The sequence below is a fragment of the Salvelinus fontinalis genome, unplaced genomic scaffold (genome assembly GCF_029448725.1).
Source record: "Salvelinus fontinalis isolate EN_2023a unplaced genomic scaffold, ASM2944872v1 scaffold_0055, whole genome shotgun sequence".
Lineage (NCBI taxonomy): Eukaryota > Metazoa > Chordata > Actinopteri > Salmoniformes > Salmonidae > Salvelinus > Salvelinus fontinalis.
Genome location: NW_026600264.1, coordinates 304,349 through 323,595, shown reverse-complemented (window position 1 = coordinate 323,595; position 19,247 = coordinate 304,349). Strand labels below are relative to the sequence as shown.

The 19,247-nt window shown below is 50.6% G+C and overlaps 1 protein-coding gene across 1 annotated transcript in view; it reads left to right on the top strand.

Annotated features, from left to right (window-relative positions):
• Window positions 1-19,247, top strand: part of LOC129842588 (receptor-type tyrosine-protein phosphatase delta-like) — a 198,521-nt gene that overhangs the window by 74,085 nt on the left and 105,189 nt on the right. The window contains exons 5-8 of the mRNA XM_055911208.1: window positions 13,136-13,246; window positions 17,407-17,676; window positions 18,109-18,218; window positions 18,649-18,846. Coding sequence (XP_055767183.1) covers window positions 13,136-13,246; window positions 17,407-17,676; window positions 18,109-18,218; window positions 18,649-18,846 — 689 coding nt within the window. The remainder of the gene's footprint in view (window positions 1-13,135; window positions 13,247-17,406; window positions 17,677-18,108; window positions 18,219-18,648; window positions 18,847-19,247) is intronic.

Here is a 19,247-nt window from a genome sequence, read left to right as displayed (position 1 = left end):
ACACCAACCCAGTCCAGACACCAACACCAACCCAGTCCAGACACCAACCCAGTCCAGACACCAACCCAGTCCAGACACCAACCCAGTCCAGATACCAACCCAGTCCAGATACCAACCCAGTCCAGACACCAACCCAGTCCAGACACCAACCCAGTCCAGACACCAACACCAACCCAGTCCAGATACCAACCCAGTCCAGACACCAACCCAGTCCAGACATCAACCCAGTCAAGACACCAACCCAGTCCAGACATCAACCCAGTCCAGACACCAACTCAGTCCAGACATCAACCCAGTCCAGACACCAACACCAACCCAGTCCAGACACCAACCCAGTCCAGATACCAACTCAGTCCAGACACCAACCCAGTCCAGATACCAACCCAGTCCAGACACCAACCCAGTCCAGACATCAACCCAGTCCAGACACCAACCCAGTCCAGACACCAACCCAGTTCAGACATCAACACCAACCCAGTCCAGACACCAACCCAGTCCAGATACCAACTCAGTCCAGATACCAACCCAGTCCAGACACCAACCCAGTCCAGATACCAACCCAGTCCAGACACCAACCCACTCCAGACACCAACACCAACCCATTCCAGACACCAACCCAGTCCTGACACCAACCCAGTCCAGACACCAACACCAACCCAGTCCAGATACCAACCCAGTCCAGATACCAACCCAGTCCAGACACCAACTCAGTCCAGATACCAACCCAGTCCAGACACCAACCCAGTCCAGACATCAACCCAGTCCAGACACCAACCCAGTCCAGACATCAACCCAGTCCAGATACCAACCCAGTCCAGACACCAACCCAGTCCAGACACCAACCCAGTCCAGACACCAACCCAGTCCAGACACCAACCCAGTCCAGACATCAACCCAGTCCAGACATCAACCCAGTCCAGATACCAACCCAGTCCAGACACCAACCCAGTTCAGACATCAACACCAACCCAGTCCAGACACCAACCCAGTCCAGATACCAACTCAGTCCAGATACCAACCCAGTCCAGACACCAACACCAACCCATTCCAGATACCAACCCAGTCCAGACACCAACCCAGTCCAGACACCAACACCAACCCATTCCAGACACCAACCCAGTCCTGACACCAACCCAGTCCAGACACCAACAGCAACCCAGTCCAGATACCAACCCAGTCCAGATACCAACCCAGTCCAGACACCAACCCAGTCCAGATACCAACCCAGTCCAGACACCAACCCAGTCCAGACATCAACCCAGTCCAGACACCAACCCAGTCCAGACATCAACCCAGTCCAGATACCAACCCAGTCCAGACACCAACCCAGTCCAGACACCAACACAGTCCAGACACCAACCCAGTCCAGACATCAACCCAGTCCAGACATCAACCCAGTCCAGACATCAACCCAGTCCAGACACCAACCCAGTCCAGGCACCAACCCAGTCCAGACACCAACACCAACCCAGTCCAGACACCAACCCAGTCCAGACATCAACCCAGTCCAGACATCAACCCAGTCCAGATACCAACCCAGTCCAGACACCAACCCAGTCCAGACACCAACACCAACCCAGTCCAGACACCAACCCAGTTCAGATACCAACACCAACCCAGTCCAGACACCAACACCAACCCAGTCCAGACACCAACACAAACCCAGTCCAGACACCAACCCAGTCCAGATACCAACCCAGTCCAGACACCAACCCAGTCCAGACACCAACCCAGTCCAGACACCAACACCAACCCAGTCCAGACACCAACCCAGTCCAGACACCAACCCAGTCCAGATGCTAACCCAGTCCAGATACCAACCCAGTCCAGACACCAACCCAGTCCAGTCCAGACACCAACACCAACCCAGTCCAGACACCAACACCAACCCAGTCCAGACACCAACCCAGTCCAGAACCCAACCCAGTCCAGACACCAACCCAGTCCAGACACCAACACCAACCCAGTCCAGATACCAACCCAGTCCAGACACCAACCCAGTCCAGATACCAACCCAGTCCAGATACCAACCCAGTCCAGATACCAACCCAGTCCAGACACCAACCCAGTCCAGACACCAACCCAGTCCAGATACCAACCCAGTCCAGACACCAACCCAGTCCAGACACCAACCCAGTCCAGACACCAACACCAACCCAGTCCAGATATCAACCCAGTCCAGACACCAACCCAGTCCAGACACCAACCCAGTCCAGATACCAACCCAGTCCAGATACCAACCCAGTCCAGACACCAACACCAACCCAGTCCAGATATCAACCCAGTCAAGACACAAACCCAGTCCAGACACCAACCCAGTCCAGACACCAACACCAACCCAGTCCAGACACCAACCCAGTCCAGACACCAACACCAACCCAGTCCAGACACCAACCCAGTCCAGACACCAACCCAGTCCAGATACCAACCCAGTCCAGATACCAACCCAGTCCAGACACCAACCCAGTCCAGACACCAACCCAGTCCAGACACCAACACCAACCCAGTCCAGACACCAACCCAGTCCAGACACCAACACCAACCCAGTACAGATACCAACCCAGTCCAGACACCAACACCAACCCAGTCCAGATACCAACCCAGTCGAGATACCAACCCAGTCCAGACACCAACCCAGTCCAGACACCAACCCAGTCCAGACATCAACCCAGTCCAGACACCCACCCAGTCCAGACATCAACCCAGTCCAGATACCAACCCAGTCCAGACACCAACCCAGTCCAGACACCAACCCTGTCCAGTAACCAACCCAGTCCAGACACCAACCCAGTCCAGACATCAACCCAGTCCAGACATCAACCCAGTCCAGATACCAACCCAGTCCAGACACCAACCCAGTCCAGACACCAACCCAGTCCAGATACCAACCCAGTCCAGACACCAACCCAGTCCAGATACCATCCCAGTCCAGATACCAACACCAACCCAGTCCAGATACCAACCCAGTCCAGACATCAACACCAACCCAGTCCAGATACCAACCCAGTCCAGACATCAACCCAGTCCAGACACCAACCCAGTCCAGATACCAACCCAGTCCAGACACCAACCCAGTCCAGATACCAACCCAGTCCAGATACCAACCCAGTCCAGATACCAACCCAGTCCAGACACCAACCCAGTCCAGATACCAACCCAGTCCAGACACCAACCCAGTCCAGACACCAACCCAGTCCAGATACCAACACCAACCCAGTCCAGACACCAACCCAGTCCAGACACCAACACCAACCCAGTCCAGACACCAACCCAGTCCAGATATCAACCCAGTCCAGATACCAACCCAGTCCAGACACCAACCCAGTCCAGATACCAACCCAGTCCAGACACCAACCCAGTCCAGACACCAACCCAGTCCAGATACCAACACCAACCCAGTCCAGACACCAACCCAGTCCAGACACCAACACCAACCCAGTCCAGACACCAACCCAGTCCAGACACCAACCCAGTCCAGATACCAACCCAGTCCAGACACCAACCCAGTCCAGACATCAACACCAACCCAGTCCAGACACCAACCCAGTCCAAATACCAACCCAGTCCAGATACCAACCCAGTCCAGACACCAACCCAGTCCAGATACCAACCCAGTCCAGACATCAACACCAACCCAGTCCAGACACCAACCCAGTCCAGATACCAACCCAGTCCAGACACCAACCCAGTCCAGATACCAACCCAGTCCAGATACCAACCCAGTCCAGATACCAACCCAGTCCAGATACCAACCCAGTCCAGACACCAACCCAGTCCAGACACCAACCCAGTCCAGACACCAACCCAGTCCAGATACCAACACCAACCCAGTCCAGACACCAACCCAGTCCAGACACCAACACCAACCCAGTCCAGACACCAACCCAGTCCAGATATCAACCCAGTCCAGATACCAACCCAGTCCAGACACCAACCCAGTCCAGACACAACCCAGTCCAGACACCAACCCAGTCCAGACACCAACCCAGTCCAGACACCAACCCAGTCCAGATACCAACCCAGTCCAGACACCAACCCAGTCCAGACACCAACACCAACCCAGTCCAGACACCAACACCAACCCAGTCCAGACACCAACACCAACCCAGTCCAGACACCAACCCAGTCCAGATACCAACCCAGTCCAGACACCAACCCAGTCCAGACACCAACCCAGTCCAGATACCAACCCAGTCCAGACACCAACCCAGTCCAGATACCAACCCAGTCCAGATACCAACACCAACCCAGTCCAGATACCAACCCAGTCCAGACATCAACATCAACCCAGTCCAGACACCAACCCTTCCAGACACCAACCCAGTCCAGACACCAACCCAGTCCAGATACCAACCCAGTCCAGATACCAACCCAGTCCAGATACCAACCCAGTCCAGATACCAACCCAGTCCAGACACCAACCCAGTCCAGACACCAACCCAGTCCAGATACCAACCCAGTCCAGATACCAACCCAGTCCAGATACCAACCCAGTCCAGACACCAACCCAGTCCAGACACCAACCCAGTCCAGATACCAACCCAGTCCAGACACCAACCCAGTCCAGACACCAACCCAGTCCAGATACCAACACCAACCCAGTCCAGACACCAACCCAGTCCAGACACCAACCCAGTCCAGACACCAACCCAGTCCAGACACCAACACCAACCCAGTCCAGACACCAACCCAGTCCAGATATCAACCCAGTCCAGATACCAACCCAGTCGAGACACCAACCCAGTCGAGACACCAACCCAGTCCAGATACCAACCCAGTCCAGACACCAACCCAACCCAGTCCAGACACCAACACCAACCCAGTCCAGACACCAACACCAACCCAGTCCAGACACCAACACCAACCCAGTCCAGACACCAACCCAGTCCAGACACCAACCCAGTCCAGACACCAACCCAGTCCAGATACCAACCCAGTCCAGACACCAACCCAGTCCAGACACCAACCCAGTCCAGATACCAACCCAGTCCAGACACCAACCCAGTCCAGATACCAACCCAGTCCAGATACCAACACCAACCCAGTCCAGATACCAACCCAGTCCAGACACCAACCCAGTCCAGACACCAACCCAGTCCAGACACCAACCCAGTCAAGACACCAACCCAGTCCAGACACCAACACCAACCCAGTCCAGATACCAACCCAGTTCAGACACCAACCCAGTCCAGATACCAACCCAGTCCAGACATCAACCCAGTCCAGACACCAACCCAGTCCAGATACCAACCCAGTCCAGACACCAACCCAGTCCAGATACCAACCCAGTCCAGATACCAACCCAGTCCAGACACCAACCCAGTCCAGACACCAACCCAGTCCAGACACCAACCCAGTCCAGATACCAACCCAGTCCAGACACCAACCCAGTCCAGACACCAACCCAGTCCAGACACCAACACCAACCCAGTCCAGACACCAACCCAGTCCAGGCACCAACCCAGTCCAGACACCAACACCAACCCAGTCCAGACACCAACCCAGTCCAGATATCAACCCAGTCCAGATACCAACCCAGTCCAGACACCAACCCAGTCCAGACACCAACCCAGTCCAGATACCAACTCAGTCCAGACACCAACCCAGTCCAGACACCAACCCAGTCCAGACACCAACCCAGTCCAGACACCAACTCAGTCCAGACACCAACACCAACCCAGTCCAGACACCAACACCAACCCAGTCCAGACACCAACACCAACCCAGTCCAGACACCAACACCAACCCAGTCCAGACACCAACCCAGTCCAGACACAAACCCAGTCCAGATACCAACCCAGTCCAGACACCAACCCAGTCCAGACACCAACCCAGTCCAGTTACCAACCCAGTCCAGACACCAACCCAGTCCAGATACCAACCCAGTCCAGATACCAACACCAACCCAGTCCAGATACCAACCCAGTCCAGACACCAACCCAGTCCAGATACCAACCCAGTCCAGATACCAACCCAGTCCCAGATACCAACCCAGTCCAGATACCAACCCAGTCCAGACACCAACACCAACCCAGTCCAGACACCAACCCAGTCCAGACACCAACCCAGTCCAGACACCAACCCAGTCCAGACATCAACACCAACCCAGTCCAAATATCAACCCAGTCCAGATACCAACCCACTCCAGACACCAACACCAACCCAGTCCAGATACCAACCCAGTCCAGATACCAACCCAGTCCAGATACCAACCCAGTCCAGACATCAACACCAACCCAGTCCAGATACCAACCCAGTCCAGATACCAACCCAGTCCAGACACCAACCCAGTCCAGATACCAACCCAGTCCAGATACCAACCCAGTCCAGATACCAACCCAGTCCAGATACCAACCCAGTCCAGACACCAACCCAGTCCAGACGCCAACCCAGTCCAGACACCAACCCAGTCCAGACACCAACCCAGTCCAGACACCAACACCAACCCAGTCCAGACACCAACCCAGTCCAGATATCAACCCAGTCCAGACACCAACCCAGTCCAGACACCACCACCAACCCAGTCCAGACACCAACCCAGTCCAGACACCAACCCAGTCCAGATATCAACCCAGTTCAGACACCAACCCAGTCCAGATACCAACCCAGTCCAGATACCAACCCAGTCCAGATACCAACCCAGTCCAGACACCAACCCAGTCCAGACACCAACCCAGTCCAGACATCAACACCAACCCAGTCCAGATACCAACCCAGTCCAGACACCAACCCAGTCCAGATACCAACCCAGTCCAGATACCAACCCAGTCCAGACACCAACCCAGTCCAGACACCAACCCAGTCCAGATACCAACCCAGTCCAGATACCAACCCAGTCCAGATACCAACCCAGTCCAGACACCAACCCAGTCCAGATACCAACCCAGTCCAGACCCTATGGATTCTCCCCTATGGACGACAACTACACACTATTGCACTTGCAATGATCTATATTTTTAACTCTCTCTGTCTCTCTGTCTCTCTCTCTCTCTCTTTCTCTCTCTCTCTGTCTCACTCTATCTGTTTCTCTCTCTTTCTCTCTTTCTCTCACTGTCTCTCTCTGTCTCTTTCTCTTTCTCTCTCTCTGTCTCTCTCTGTCTCTCTCTGTCTCTCTCTCTGTCTGTCTCTCTCTCGCTCTCTCTCTTTCTTTCTCTCTCTTTCTCTCTCTCTCTTTCTCTCTCTCTCTGTCTCTCTCTCTCTCTCTCTCTCTCTCTCTCTCTCTGTCTCTCTCTCTGTCTCTCTCTCTCTGCCTCTCTCTCTCTCTCTTTCTCTCTCTGTCTCTCTCTGTCTCTCTCCTTTTTTGACCTGATAATTGTGAGTATCTAATGTGAATCTTCTCCTCTCCAAGCCACCCACTTCCTTCTCTTCCTCTCCTTCTTCCTTTCCTTTGTCCTCCCCTCCTACTAACAATTCTTCTTCTTCTCTAATCTGATTTGCATTCATTGACCAATCAGGTGGCACGCCTATAAGAGGTAAGAGACGATTGTCTGGGAGGACCGCCACAGAATCAGGCTGTTTCCCAAATGGCACTAGTATTCCCTATAATAGTGCACTACTTTTTGACCAGAACCCTATGAGCCGTGTATGGGAAAATATAGTGCACAGTGTAGAGAATCAGGTGCCATTTGAGTCACATTCAGAAATAACGGACCTCGTCCCTCTTTTCCATTTCCACCATCGTTGTTCTGTCGTTTAACTATGAAACTCAAAGTACCCATCAATCGCTTCCTTGGCATTGTGTGACATGTTCTATAACCCTAAACCCCTTCATAGTCTCCCCTACTCTCTAACCCCTAATTAACCTGTTCTATAACCCTAAACCCCTTCATAGTCTCCCCTACTCCCTTCATCCTAATTAACCTGTTCTATAACCCTAAACCCCTTCATAGTCTCCCCTACTGCCTTCATCCTAATTAACCTGTTCTATAACCCTAAACCCCTTCATAGTCTCCCCTACTCGCTACCCCCTAATTAACCTGTTCTATAACCCTAAACCCCTTCATAGTCTCCCCTACTCCCTTCATCCTAATTAACCTGTTCTATAACCCTAAATCCCTTCATAGTCTCCCCTACTCCCTACCCCCTAATTAACCTGTTCTATAACCCTAAACCCCTTCATAGTCTCCCCTACTCCCTTCATCCTAATTAACCTGTTCTATAACCCCTTCATAGTCTCCCCTACTCCCTACCCCCTAATTAACCTGTTCTATAACCCTAAACCCCTTCATAGTCTCCCCTACTCCCTTCATCCTAATTAACCTGTTCTATAACCCTAAACCCCTTCATAGTCTCCCCTACTCCCTACCCCCTAATTAACCTGTTCTATAACCCTAAACCCCTTCATAGTCTCCCCTACTCCCTTCATCCTAATTAACCTGTTCTATAACCCCTTCATAGTCTCCCCTACTCCCTACCCCCTAATTAACCTGTTCTATAACCCTAAACCCCTTCATAGTCTCCCCTACTCCCTACCCCCTAATTAACCTGTTCTATAACCCTAAACCCCTTCATAGTCTCCCCTACTCCCTACCCCCTAATTAACCTGTTATATAACCCTAAACCCCTTCATAGTCTCCCCTACTCCCTACCCCCTAATTAACCTGTTCTATAACCCTAAACCCCTTCATAGTCTCCCCTACTGCCTTCATCCTAATTAACCTGTTCTATAACCCTAAACCCCTTCATAGTCTCCCCTACTCCCTACCCCCTAATTAACCTGTTCTATAACCCTAAACCCCTTCATAGTATCCCCTACTCCCTTCATCCTAATTAACCTGTTCTATAACCCTAAACCCCTTCATAGTCTCCCCTACTCCCTACCCCCTAATTAACCTGTTCTATAACCCTAAACCCCTTCATAGTCTCCCCTACTCCCTATCCCCTAATTAACCTGTACTATAACCCTAAACCCCTTCATAGTCTCCCCTACTCCCTTCATCCTAATTAACCTGTTCTATAACCCTAAACCCCTTCATAGTCTCCCCTACTCCCTACCCCCTAATTAACCTGTTCTATAATCCTAAACCCCTTCATAGTCTCCCCTACTCCCTTCATGCTAATTGACCTGTTCTATAACCCTAAACCCCTTCATAGTCTCCCCTACTCCCTACCCCCTAATTAACCTGTTCTATAACCCAAAACCCCTTCATAGTCTCCCCTACTCCCTACCCCCTAATTAACCTGTTCTATAACCCTAAACCCCTTCATAGTCTCCCCTACTCCCTTCATCCTAATTAACCTGTTCTATAACCCTAAACCCCTTCATAGTCTCCCCTACTCCCTTCATCCTAATTAACCTGTTCTATAACCCTAAACCCCTTCATAGTCTCCCCTACTCCCTACCCCCTAATTAACCTGTTCTATAACCCTAAACCCCTTCATAGTCTCCCCTACTCCCTTCATCCTAATTAACCTGTTCTATAACCCTAAACCCCTTCATAGTCTCCCCTACTCCCTTCATCCTAATTAACCTGTTCTATAACCCTAAACCCCTTCATAGTCTCCCCTACTCCCTACCCCCTAATTAACCTGTTCTATAACCCTAAACCCCTTCATAGTCTCCCCTACTCCCTACCCCCTAATTAACCTGTTCTATAACCATAAACCCCTTCATAGTCTCCCCTACTCCCTACCCCCTAATTAACCTGTTCTATAACCCTAAACCCCTTCATAGTCTCCCCTACTCCCTACCTTCTAATTAACCTGTTATATAACCCTAAACCCCTTCATAGTCTCCCCTACTCCCTACATCCTATCAGCTTGCTCCGCTGTCTGCTTTGGTTTCCATAGTATTGTATTGATGTCGTTTCCTGGTTGTGTCATGACGTGGTTCTAACATGTGATGATGTCATGATGTATCTGATTCTAAGAAGACAAGTCTCTTTCACTTCCTTGTCCTTCTGATTTATTTTTTCTTCATTCACTTTTTTGAGGGGGGGGATAGGGTCTTGACGGAGTCTTGACCTCACCACAATCCTCCTGTCACCTTTGTCTATTTCCGTCCAATCAAACGACTCAGGCGACGTTCCAAAGGGCACACTATTCCCAGTTTTGAACAGAGCCCCAATGGGACTATATAGGGAATAGGGGCCATATGGGACTATATATAGGGAATAGGGGGCCATATGGGACTATATAGGGAATAGGGGGCCCTATGGGACTATATATAGGGAATAGAGGGCCATACGGGACTATATATAGGGGGCTCTATGGGACTATGTATAGGGAATAGAGAGGGCCATATGGGACTATATAGGGAATAGGGGGCATATGGGACTATATATAGGGAATAGGGGGCCCTATGGGGCTATGTAGGGAATAGGAGCCATATGGGACTATATATAGGGAATAGGGGGCCATACGGGACTATATATAGGGAATAGAGGGCCATATGGGACTATATATAGGGAATAGGGGGCCATATGGGGCTATGTAGGGAATAGGGGGCCTTATGGGACTATATAGGGAATAGGGGCCCATATGGGACTATATATAGGGAATAGCGGGCCATATGGGACTATGTATGCAATAGGGGGCCCTATGGGACTATATGTAAGGAATAGGGGGCCTTATGGGACTATATAGGGAATAGGGGGCCATATGGGACTATATATAGGGAATAGGGGGCCATATGGGACTATGTAGGCAATAGGGGGCCCTATGGGACTATGTAGGGAATATGGGGGCCATATTGGACTATATAGGGAATAGGGGGCCATATGGGACTATGTAGGCAATAGGGGGCCATATGGGACTATATCTAGGGAATAGGGGGCCATATGGGACTATGCAGGCAATAGGGGGCCATATGGGACTATATATAGGGAATAGGGGGCCCTATGGGGCTATGTAGGGAATAGGGGGCCATATGGGACTATATATAGGGAATAGGGGGCCATATGGGACTATATATAGGGAATAGGGGGCCATATGGGACTATGCAGGCAATAGGGGGCCATATGGGACTATATATAGGGAATAGGGGGCCATATGGGACTATATATAGGGAATAGAGGGCCATATGGGACTATATATAGGGAATAGGGGGCCATATGGGACTATATAGGGAATAGGGGGGCTTATGGGACTATATAGGGAATAGGGGGCCATATGGGACTATATATAGGAATAGGGGGCCATATGGGACTATGTAGGGAATAGGGGGCCATATGGGACTATATATAGGGAATAGGGGGACCTATGGGACTATATAGGGAATAGGGGGCCATATGGGACTATGTAGGGAATAGGGGGGCATATGGGACTATATATAGGGAATAGGGGGCCATATGGGACTATGCAGGCAATAGGGGGCCATATGGGACTATATATAGGGAATAGGGGGCCATATGGGACTATATATAGGGAATAGAGGGCAATATGGGACTATATATAGGGAATAGGGGGCCATATGGGACTATATAGGGAATAGGGGGGCTTATGGGACTATATAGGGAATAGGGGGCCATATGGGACTATATATAGGGAATAAGGGGCCCTATGGGACTATATAGGGAATAGGGGGCCCTGTGGGACAATATATAGGGAATAGGGGGCCATATGGGACTATGTAGGGAATAGGGGGCCCTATGGGACTATATATGGGGAATAGGGGGCCATATGGGACTATATATAGGGAATAGGGGGCCATATGGGACTATATATAGGGAATAGAGGGCCAGGGCCAGCAGTATACCACCCTGCATACCACTGCTGGCTTGCTTCTGAAGCTAAGCAGGGTTGGTCCTGGTCAGTCCCTGGATGGGAGACCAGATGCTGCTGGAAGTGGTATTGGAGGGCCAGTAGGAGGCACTCTTTCCTCTGGTCTAATAAAATATCCCAATGCCCCAGGGCAGTGATTGGGGACACTGCCCTGTGTGTGGGGTGCCGTCTTTCGGATGGGACGTTAAACGGGTGTCCTGACTCTCTGAGGTCATTAAAGATCCCATGGCACTTATCGTAAGAGTAGGGGTGTTAACCCCGGTGTCCTGGCTAAATTCCCAATCTGGCCCTCAAACCATCATGGCCACCTAATAATCCCCAGTTTACATTCTCATTCATCCCCCTCCTCTCCCCTGTAACTATTCCCCAGGTCGTTGCTGCAAATGAGAACGTGTTCTCAGTCAACTTACCTGGTAAAATAACGGTAAAATAAAAAAATAAAAATAAAAATATTGGACTATATATAGGGAATAGGGGGCCATATTGGAACACGCATTCAGTCTTATTTTCCTCCCAACTGTTCTGCTCAGCACTTAAAATCCAGATGGTGACAATTCACACACACACACACACACACACACACACACACACACACAAACACACACACAAACACACACACACGCACCTTTATTTTGACTCCTCCTTTCTCTTTCTTAACCCCCCTGATATTGAAAAGCCCCCAAACAACCACTTTTTTGATACAGTTTTTCCGGGTGCTTTTTGTCCAATCGCCCTCCTCCTCTCTCCCTCCTGTTTTTCTTATTGGGTCTTTTTGACACTTTGTATTTTTCCAGGGAGAAAGAAAACGGCTCTATTCCGTCTTCAGGGCGGGGCCAACCGTTGCTGTTTTGGTCCTGTGACCTCATTGGAGGATGGTTGATGTCTTAATGTTTTTTTTATTGGCTGGGGGGGGGGGGGGGGGGGGTTACTGTGACATCACACTCCTGATCCCATTGGTGGATTCTGTTGGGTGGGCGGGGGGGGATCTCGTATTGCCATGGCAATGTTTCGGTCACCTTTGACCTTTGATTTCCCTAATAAAACTGCTCTTCAATTTTTAGCAAAAGAGTTTTCAAAATGTTGTTCTGTAAGTGGAATTGCAGATTTCTTTCCTTGTTTTGTAGCTGCTAGCATGTCAGACTTTTTTCAGACATTTCTTTCATTTTTTAAAAAATTATTTTCAAGAGGCTGAATACAATTTTTATTTTTTTTATTTTTAGGAAAATCAACTCCCCATGTCCCTTATATGATCCAGTTTATTTTGGCTGTGTTTTAGTTAAGCCCAAGTCCTCTTACCATGAAGTGTAGGAACACAACTCTATAATATCCTACTTTTTTATGAATTGTCTTTCTCGCCTCTCCCTCTCTCCCCTCTTCTTTCTCTCTCTCTATCCACTTCCTCTCCTCCCTCCAGGTGCCCTCCAGATAGAGTTGAGTGAGGAACAGGACCAGGGGAAATATGAATGTGTTGCCACCAACAGCGATGGAACCCGCTACTCCACCCCCGCTAACCTATACGTCAGAGGTACAGCATAAACACCCAATCTGGCAACTCATCTAGATACAGAGATATCCACCCCCCGCTAACCTATACGTCAGAGGTACAGCATAAAACCCAATCTGGCAACTCATCTAGATACAGAGATATCCACCCCCCTCTAGCATATACGTCAGAGGTACAGGATAAACACCCAATCTGGCAACTCATCTAGATACAGAGATATCCAACCCCCGCTAACCTATAAGTCAGAGGTACAGGATAAACACCCAATCTGGCAACTCATCTAGATACAGAGATATGCAACCCCCGCTAACCTATACGTCAGAGGTACAGGATAAACACCCAATCTGGCAACTCATCTAGATACAGAGATATCCACCTTCCACTAACCTGTAAGTCAGAGGTACAGGATAAACACCCAATCTGGCAACTCATCGAGATACAGAGATATCCACCCCCCGCTAACCTATACGTCAGAGGTACAGCATAAACACCCAATCTGGCAACTCATCGAGATACAGAGATATCCACCCCCCGCTAACCTATACGTCAGATGTACAGGATAAATACCCAATCTGGCAACTCATCTAGATACAGAGATATGCACCCCCCGCTAACCTATACGTCACAGGTACAGGATAAACACCCAATCTGGCAACTCATCGAGATACAGAGATATGCACCACTGCTAACCTATACGTCAGAGGTACAGGATAAACACCCAATCTGGCAACTCATCGAGATACAGAGATATCCACCCCCCGCTAGCCTATACGTCAGAGGTACAGGATAAACACCCAATCTGGCAACTCATCTAGATACAGAGATATGCACCACCGCTAACCTATACGTCAGAGGTACAGGATAAACACCCAATCTGGCAACTCATCTAGATACAGAGATATCCACCCCCCGCTAACCTATACGTCAGAGGTACAGGATAAACACCCGATCTGGCAACTCATCTAGATACAGAGATATCCACCCCACGCTAACCTATACGTCAGAGGTACAGGATAAACACCTAATCTGGCAACTCATCTAGATACAGAGATATGCACCACCGCTAACCTATACGTCAGAGGTACAGGATAAACACCCAATCTGGCAACTCATCTAGATACAGAGATATCCACCCCCCGCTAACCTATACGTCAGAGATACAGGATAAACACCCAATCTGGCACTCATCTAGATACAGAGATATCCACCCCCCGCTAACCTATACGTCAGAGATACAGGATAAACACCCAATCTGGCACTCATCTAGATACAGAGATATCCACCCCCCGCTAACCTATACGTCAGAGATACAGGATAAACACCCAATCTGGCACTCATCTAGATACAGAGATATCCACCCCCCGCTAACCTATACGTCAGAGATACAGGATAAACACCTTCTGAACACCTGTCAGGGTTGGGCCAGGTAGGGCTACACACCTTCTGAACACCTGTCACGGTTGGGCCAGGTAGTACTACACACCTTCTGAACACCTGTCAGGGTTGGGCCAGGTAGGGCTACACACCTTCTGAACACCTGTCAGGGTTGGGCCAGGTAGGGCTACACACCTTCTGAACACCTGTCAGGGTTGGGCCAGGTAGGGCTACACACCTTCTGAACACCTGTCAGGGTTGGGCCAGGTAGTACTACACACCTTCTGAACACCTGTCAGGGTTGGGCCAGGTAGGGCTACACACCTTCTGAACACCTGTCAGGGTTGGGCCAGGTAGGGCTACACACCTTCTGAACACCTGTCAGGGTTGGGCCAGGTAGTACTACACACCTTCTGAACACCTGTCAGGTTTGGGCCAGGTAGGGCTACACACCTTCTGAACACCTGTCAGGGTTGGGCCAGGTAGGGCTACACACCTTCTGAACACCTGTCAGGGTTGGGCCAGGTAGGACTACAGACCTTCTGAACACCTGTCAGGGTTGGGCCAGGTAGGGCTACACACCTTCTGAACACCTGTCAGGGTTGGGCCAGGTAGGGCTACACACCTTCTGAACACCTGTCAGGGTTGGGCCAGGTAGGACTACAGACCTTCTGAACACCTGTCAGGGTTGGGCCAGGTAGGGCTACACACCTTCTGAACACCTGTCAGGGTTGGGCCAGGTAGTACTACACACCTTCTGAACACCTGTCAGGGTTGGGCCAGGTAGGGCTACACACCTTCTGAACACCTGTCAGGGTTGGGCCAGGTAGGGCTACACACCTTCTGAACACCTGTCAGGGTTGGGCCAGGTAGTACTACACACCTTCTGAACACCTGTCAGGGTTGGGCCAGGTAGGGCTACACACCTTCTGAACACCTGTCAGGGTTGGGCCAGGTAGGGCTACACACCTTCTGAACACCTGTCAGGGTTGGGCCAGGTAGGACTACAGACCTTCTGAACACCTGTCAGGGTTGGGCCAGGTAGGGCTACACACCTTCTGAACACCTGTCAGGGTTGGGCCAGGTAGGGCTACACACCTTCTGAACACCTGTCAGGGTTGGGCCAGGTAGGACTACAGACCTTCTGAACACCTGTCAGGGTTGGGCCAGGTAGGACTACAGACCTTCTGAACACCTGTCAGGGTTGGGCCAGGTAGGGCTACACACCTTCTGAACACCTGTCAGGGTTGGGCCAGGTAGGACTACAGACCTTCTGAACACCTGTCAGGGTTGGGCCAGGTAGGACTACACACCTTCTGAACACCTGTCAGGGTTGGGCCAGGTAGGACTACAGACCTTCTGAACACCTGTCACGACAACACGTCGTGGAGTGCCTGGACACAGCCCTTAGCCGTGGTATATAGGCCATATATCACAAAACCCCTGAGGTGTTGCTAACGGGTTAGCAACGTAATTAGAACAGTATAAAATAAATGTTTTGTCATACCCGTGGTATACGGTCTTATATACCACGGCTGTCAGCCAATCAGCATTCAGAGCTGGAAACCTACCCAGTTTGTAAATGCGACTTCATTCTGTTGGGTATTTCCCTCTGCCTCTAACACTGTGGCCTTGTAGCCTAACCTTTCAACTTTAAGAAGGAAGCTCAAATCTCTAAAAGCCAAACCTCTTAGGCTGCATCCCAAATGGTGGCCGATTCCCTATATAGTGCGCTACTAGCAGGGTTCTGGTCAAAAGTAGGGCACTATATAGGGAATAGGGTGTGATTGGGGATGCGAGGTCTGTCTGGTTGGCTGTCGGTGTGGTTTCTGTTAGACAGTGAATATCCTTAAGGTCTCTGCTACCTGGACTATACACACACACTCACACTCACTTGTGTGCCCCTTGTCGGTCCTGTGAAAAAGTGCTTAAACAGCGGACTGTCCTTCTCTGACTCTAACAACGCTCCCAGGGACACTCACACTCACGAGTTCCCATCTCTCACTGGCTCTACAGGCTTGGCAGTGTGTGTGTGTGTGTGTGTGTGTGTGTGTGTGTGTGTGTGTGTGTGTGTGTGTGTGTGTGTGTGTGTGTGTGTGTGTGTGTGTGTGTGTGTGTGTGTGTGTGTGTGTGTGTGTGTGTGTGTGTGTGTGTGTGTGTGTGTGTGTGTGTGTGTGTGTGTGTGTGTGTGTGTGTGTGTGTGTGTGTGACAGTAGGTCTGTGGAGGCCAGAGGAGTATCTTCTCATCTGGCCATTTATCCTACACACTGCCTCTGACCTGTTTTCTCCCTGTGTTCTCTCTCTCTCTCTCTCTCTCTCTCTCTCTGTCTCTGTCTGTCTCTGTCTCTCTCTGTCTCTCTCTCTCTCTCTCTCTCTCTCTGACCTGTATTCTCCCTGTGTTCTCTGTTTCTTTCTCTCTGTCCATTTTGTTTTTCTGCTCTGGTCTTCCTCCTGCTCTCTGCTGTTCCTCCTCAGAGCTCAGAGAAGGTGGGTAACTTCTAGTTCCCTTTACTTGTCCTTCCCTCTCTGTGTTACCTTGATGTTGTTGTGCAGTTAGGATGATTCACCTCAATTCCCTGCCCTGCTTCCTGTACATGTGGACATGTTCTGTCAGCTGACTGTACACCAACATGAGTTACTGTTTCCCGTTGTGTTTGGGGACCTCTGGAGCCCAGTTGGTAGAGCATGACGAGGTGTGATCCCCGGGGGGACAACCCGTATGTTAAAAATGTACGGACACGTGACTTCAAGTAGCTTTGGATAAATAGCGTCTGTTAAATGTCCTATATGTGACCCCGTCCCTCCAGTGCGCAGGGTTCCCCCCCGGTTCTCCGTCCCCCCGGCAGACAGTGAGATAATACCAGGCGGTGGTATCAACATCACGTGTGTGGCGGTGGGCTCCCCCATGCCTTACGTCAAGTGGATGTTAGGAACCGAGGACCTCACCCCAGAGGACGACATGCCTATCGGACGGAACGTCTTAGAGCTGGGAGACATACGCCAGTCTAACAACTACACCTGTGTGGCCATGTCCACGCTGGGGGTGATAGAGGCCATGGCACAGATCACGGTCAAAGGTCAGTGTGTGTCTGTCTAGAAACGTTTCACATAGAAGAAGACAGAATTAGACAACGATGTGTATAGAAGTAAGGTAGACATATATCATCAGTAGGAATTCTGTATGTGTGATTTTAAAAAGTACTTTTATCTTTAGCTGTTCTCAACTGTCTCTCTCTCTCTGTCCCTTTATCTCTCTCGATCCTCCCTCTCTCTCTCCTAATTTTTATCTTTCCCTCTCTCTTTCTCTCTCCCTGCTCCCTCCCCCCTCTTTCTCTCTCTCTCTCTCTCCCCCCTCCCCCTCTCTCTCCTCCCCACTCTCTCTTTCTCTCTCTCTCTCTCACTCTCTCTCGCTCTCTCGCTCTCTTCCTCTCGCTCTCTCCTCTATCTCTCTCCCTCCCTCTCTCCTCTCTCCCCCTCTCTCTCTCTCTCCTCCCTCCCCCTCTCTCCAGCCCTGCCCAAGACCCCAGGTAATCCAGTGGTAACAGAGAGAACTGCCACCAGTATCACTCTGACCTGGGACTCAGGTAACCCTGAGCCTGTGTCCTACTACATCATACAGGTAGGTGTTCTATAGACACACATTACAACTGTATAACATCTCCTGCTGCCTCTGTCATTGACCTCTAATTGACACTCCACATGTTTCTCTTTCCCTCCCTCTCTCTCTCTCTCTCTCCCCTCTCTCTCTCTCTCTCTCTCTCTCCCACCCCTCCCTCTCTCTCCCTCCTCTCCCTCCCCTCTGTCTCTCTCCCTCTCCCTCCCTCTCTCTCTTTCCCTCCCCTCCCTCTCTCTCCCTCCATCTCTCTCTCTCTCTCTCTCTCTGTCTCTCTCCCTCCCTCTCTCTCTCTCTCTCTCTCTCACTCTCCATCCTGTCCCTCTCTCCCTCCCTCTCTCTCCCTCTCTCTCTCTCTGCCTCCCCTCTCTCTCTATCTCTCCCTCCTCTCTCTCTCTCTCCCTCCTTTCTCCCTCCCCTCCCTCTCTCTCTCCAGCACCGTCCTAAAGGTTCAGAAGACATCTATAAGGAGATAGACAGTATAACGACTACACGCTACAGTGTAGGTGGTCTCAGCCCGTACTCTCACTATGACTTCCGGGTGGCGGCGGTCAACACCATCGGTAGAGGTCCAGCCAGCGACTCTGTAGAGGCCAGAACAGCAGAACAGGCTCCGTCGTCACCACCACGACAGGTATTGAAGATGCTGATCAATCGATTCAATCGTTCATTTATTTGAATTCATTAATCAGCAGTCATAACAGCAGTAGAACAGGCTGTCTTATCACTACAACAGGTTACAGGATGTTGATCTATCATAGCAGCAGTAGAACAGACTGTCTTATCACTACAACAGGTTACAGGATGTTGATCTATCATAACAGCAGTAGAACAGGCTGTCTTATCACTACAACAGGTTACAGGATGTTGATCTATCATAGCAGCAGTAGAACAGACTGTCTTATCACTACAACAGGTTACAGGATGTTGATCTATCATAGCAGCAGTAGAACAGACTGTCTTATCACTACAACAGGTTACAGGATGTTGATCTATCATAGCAGCAGTAGAACAGACTGTCTTATCACTACAACA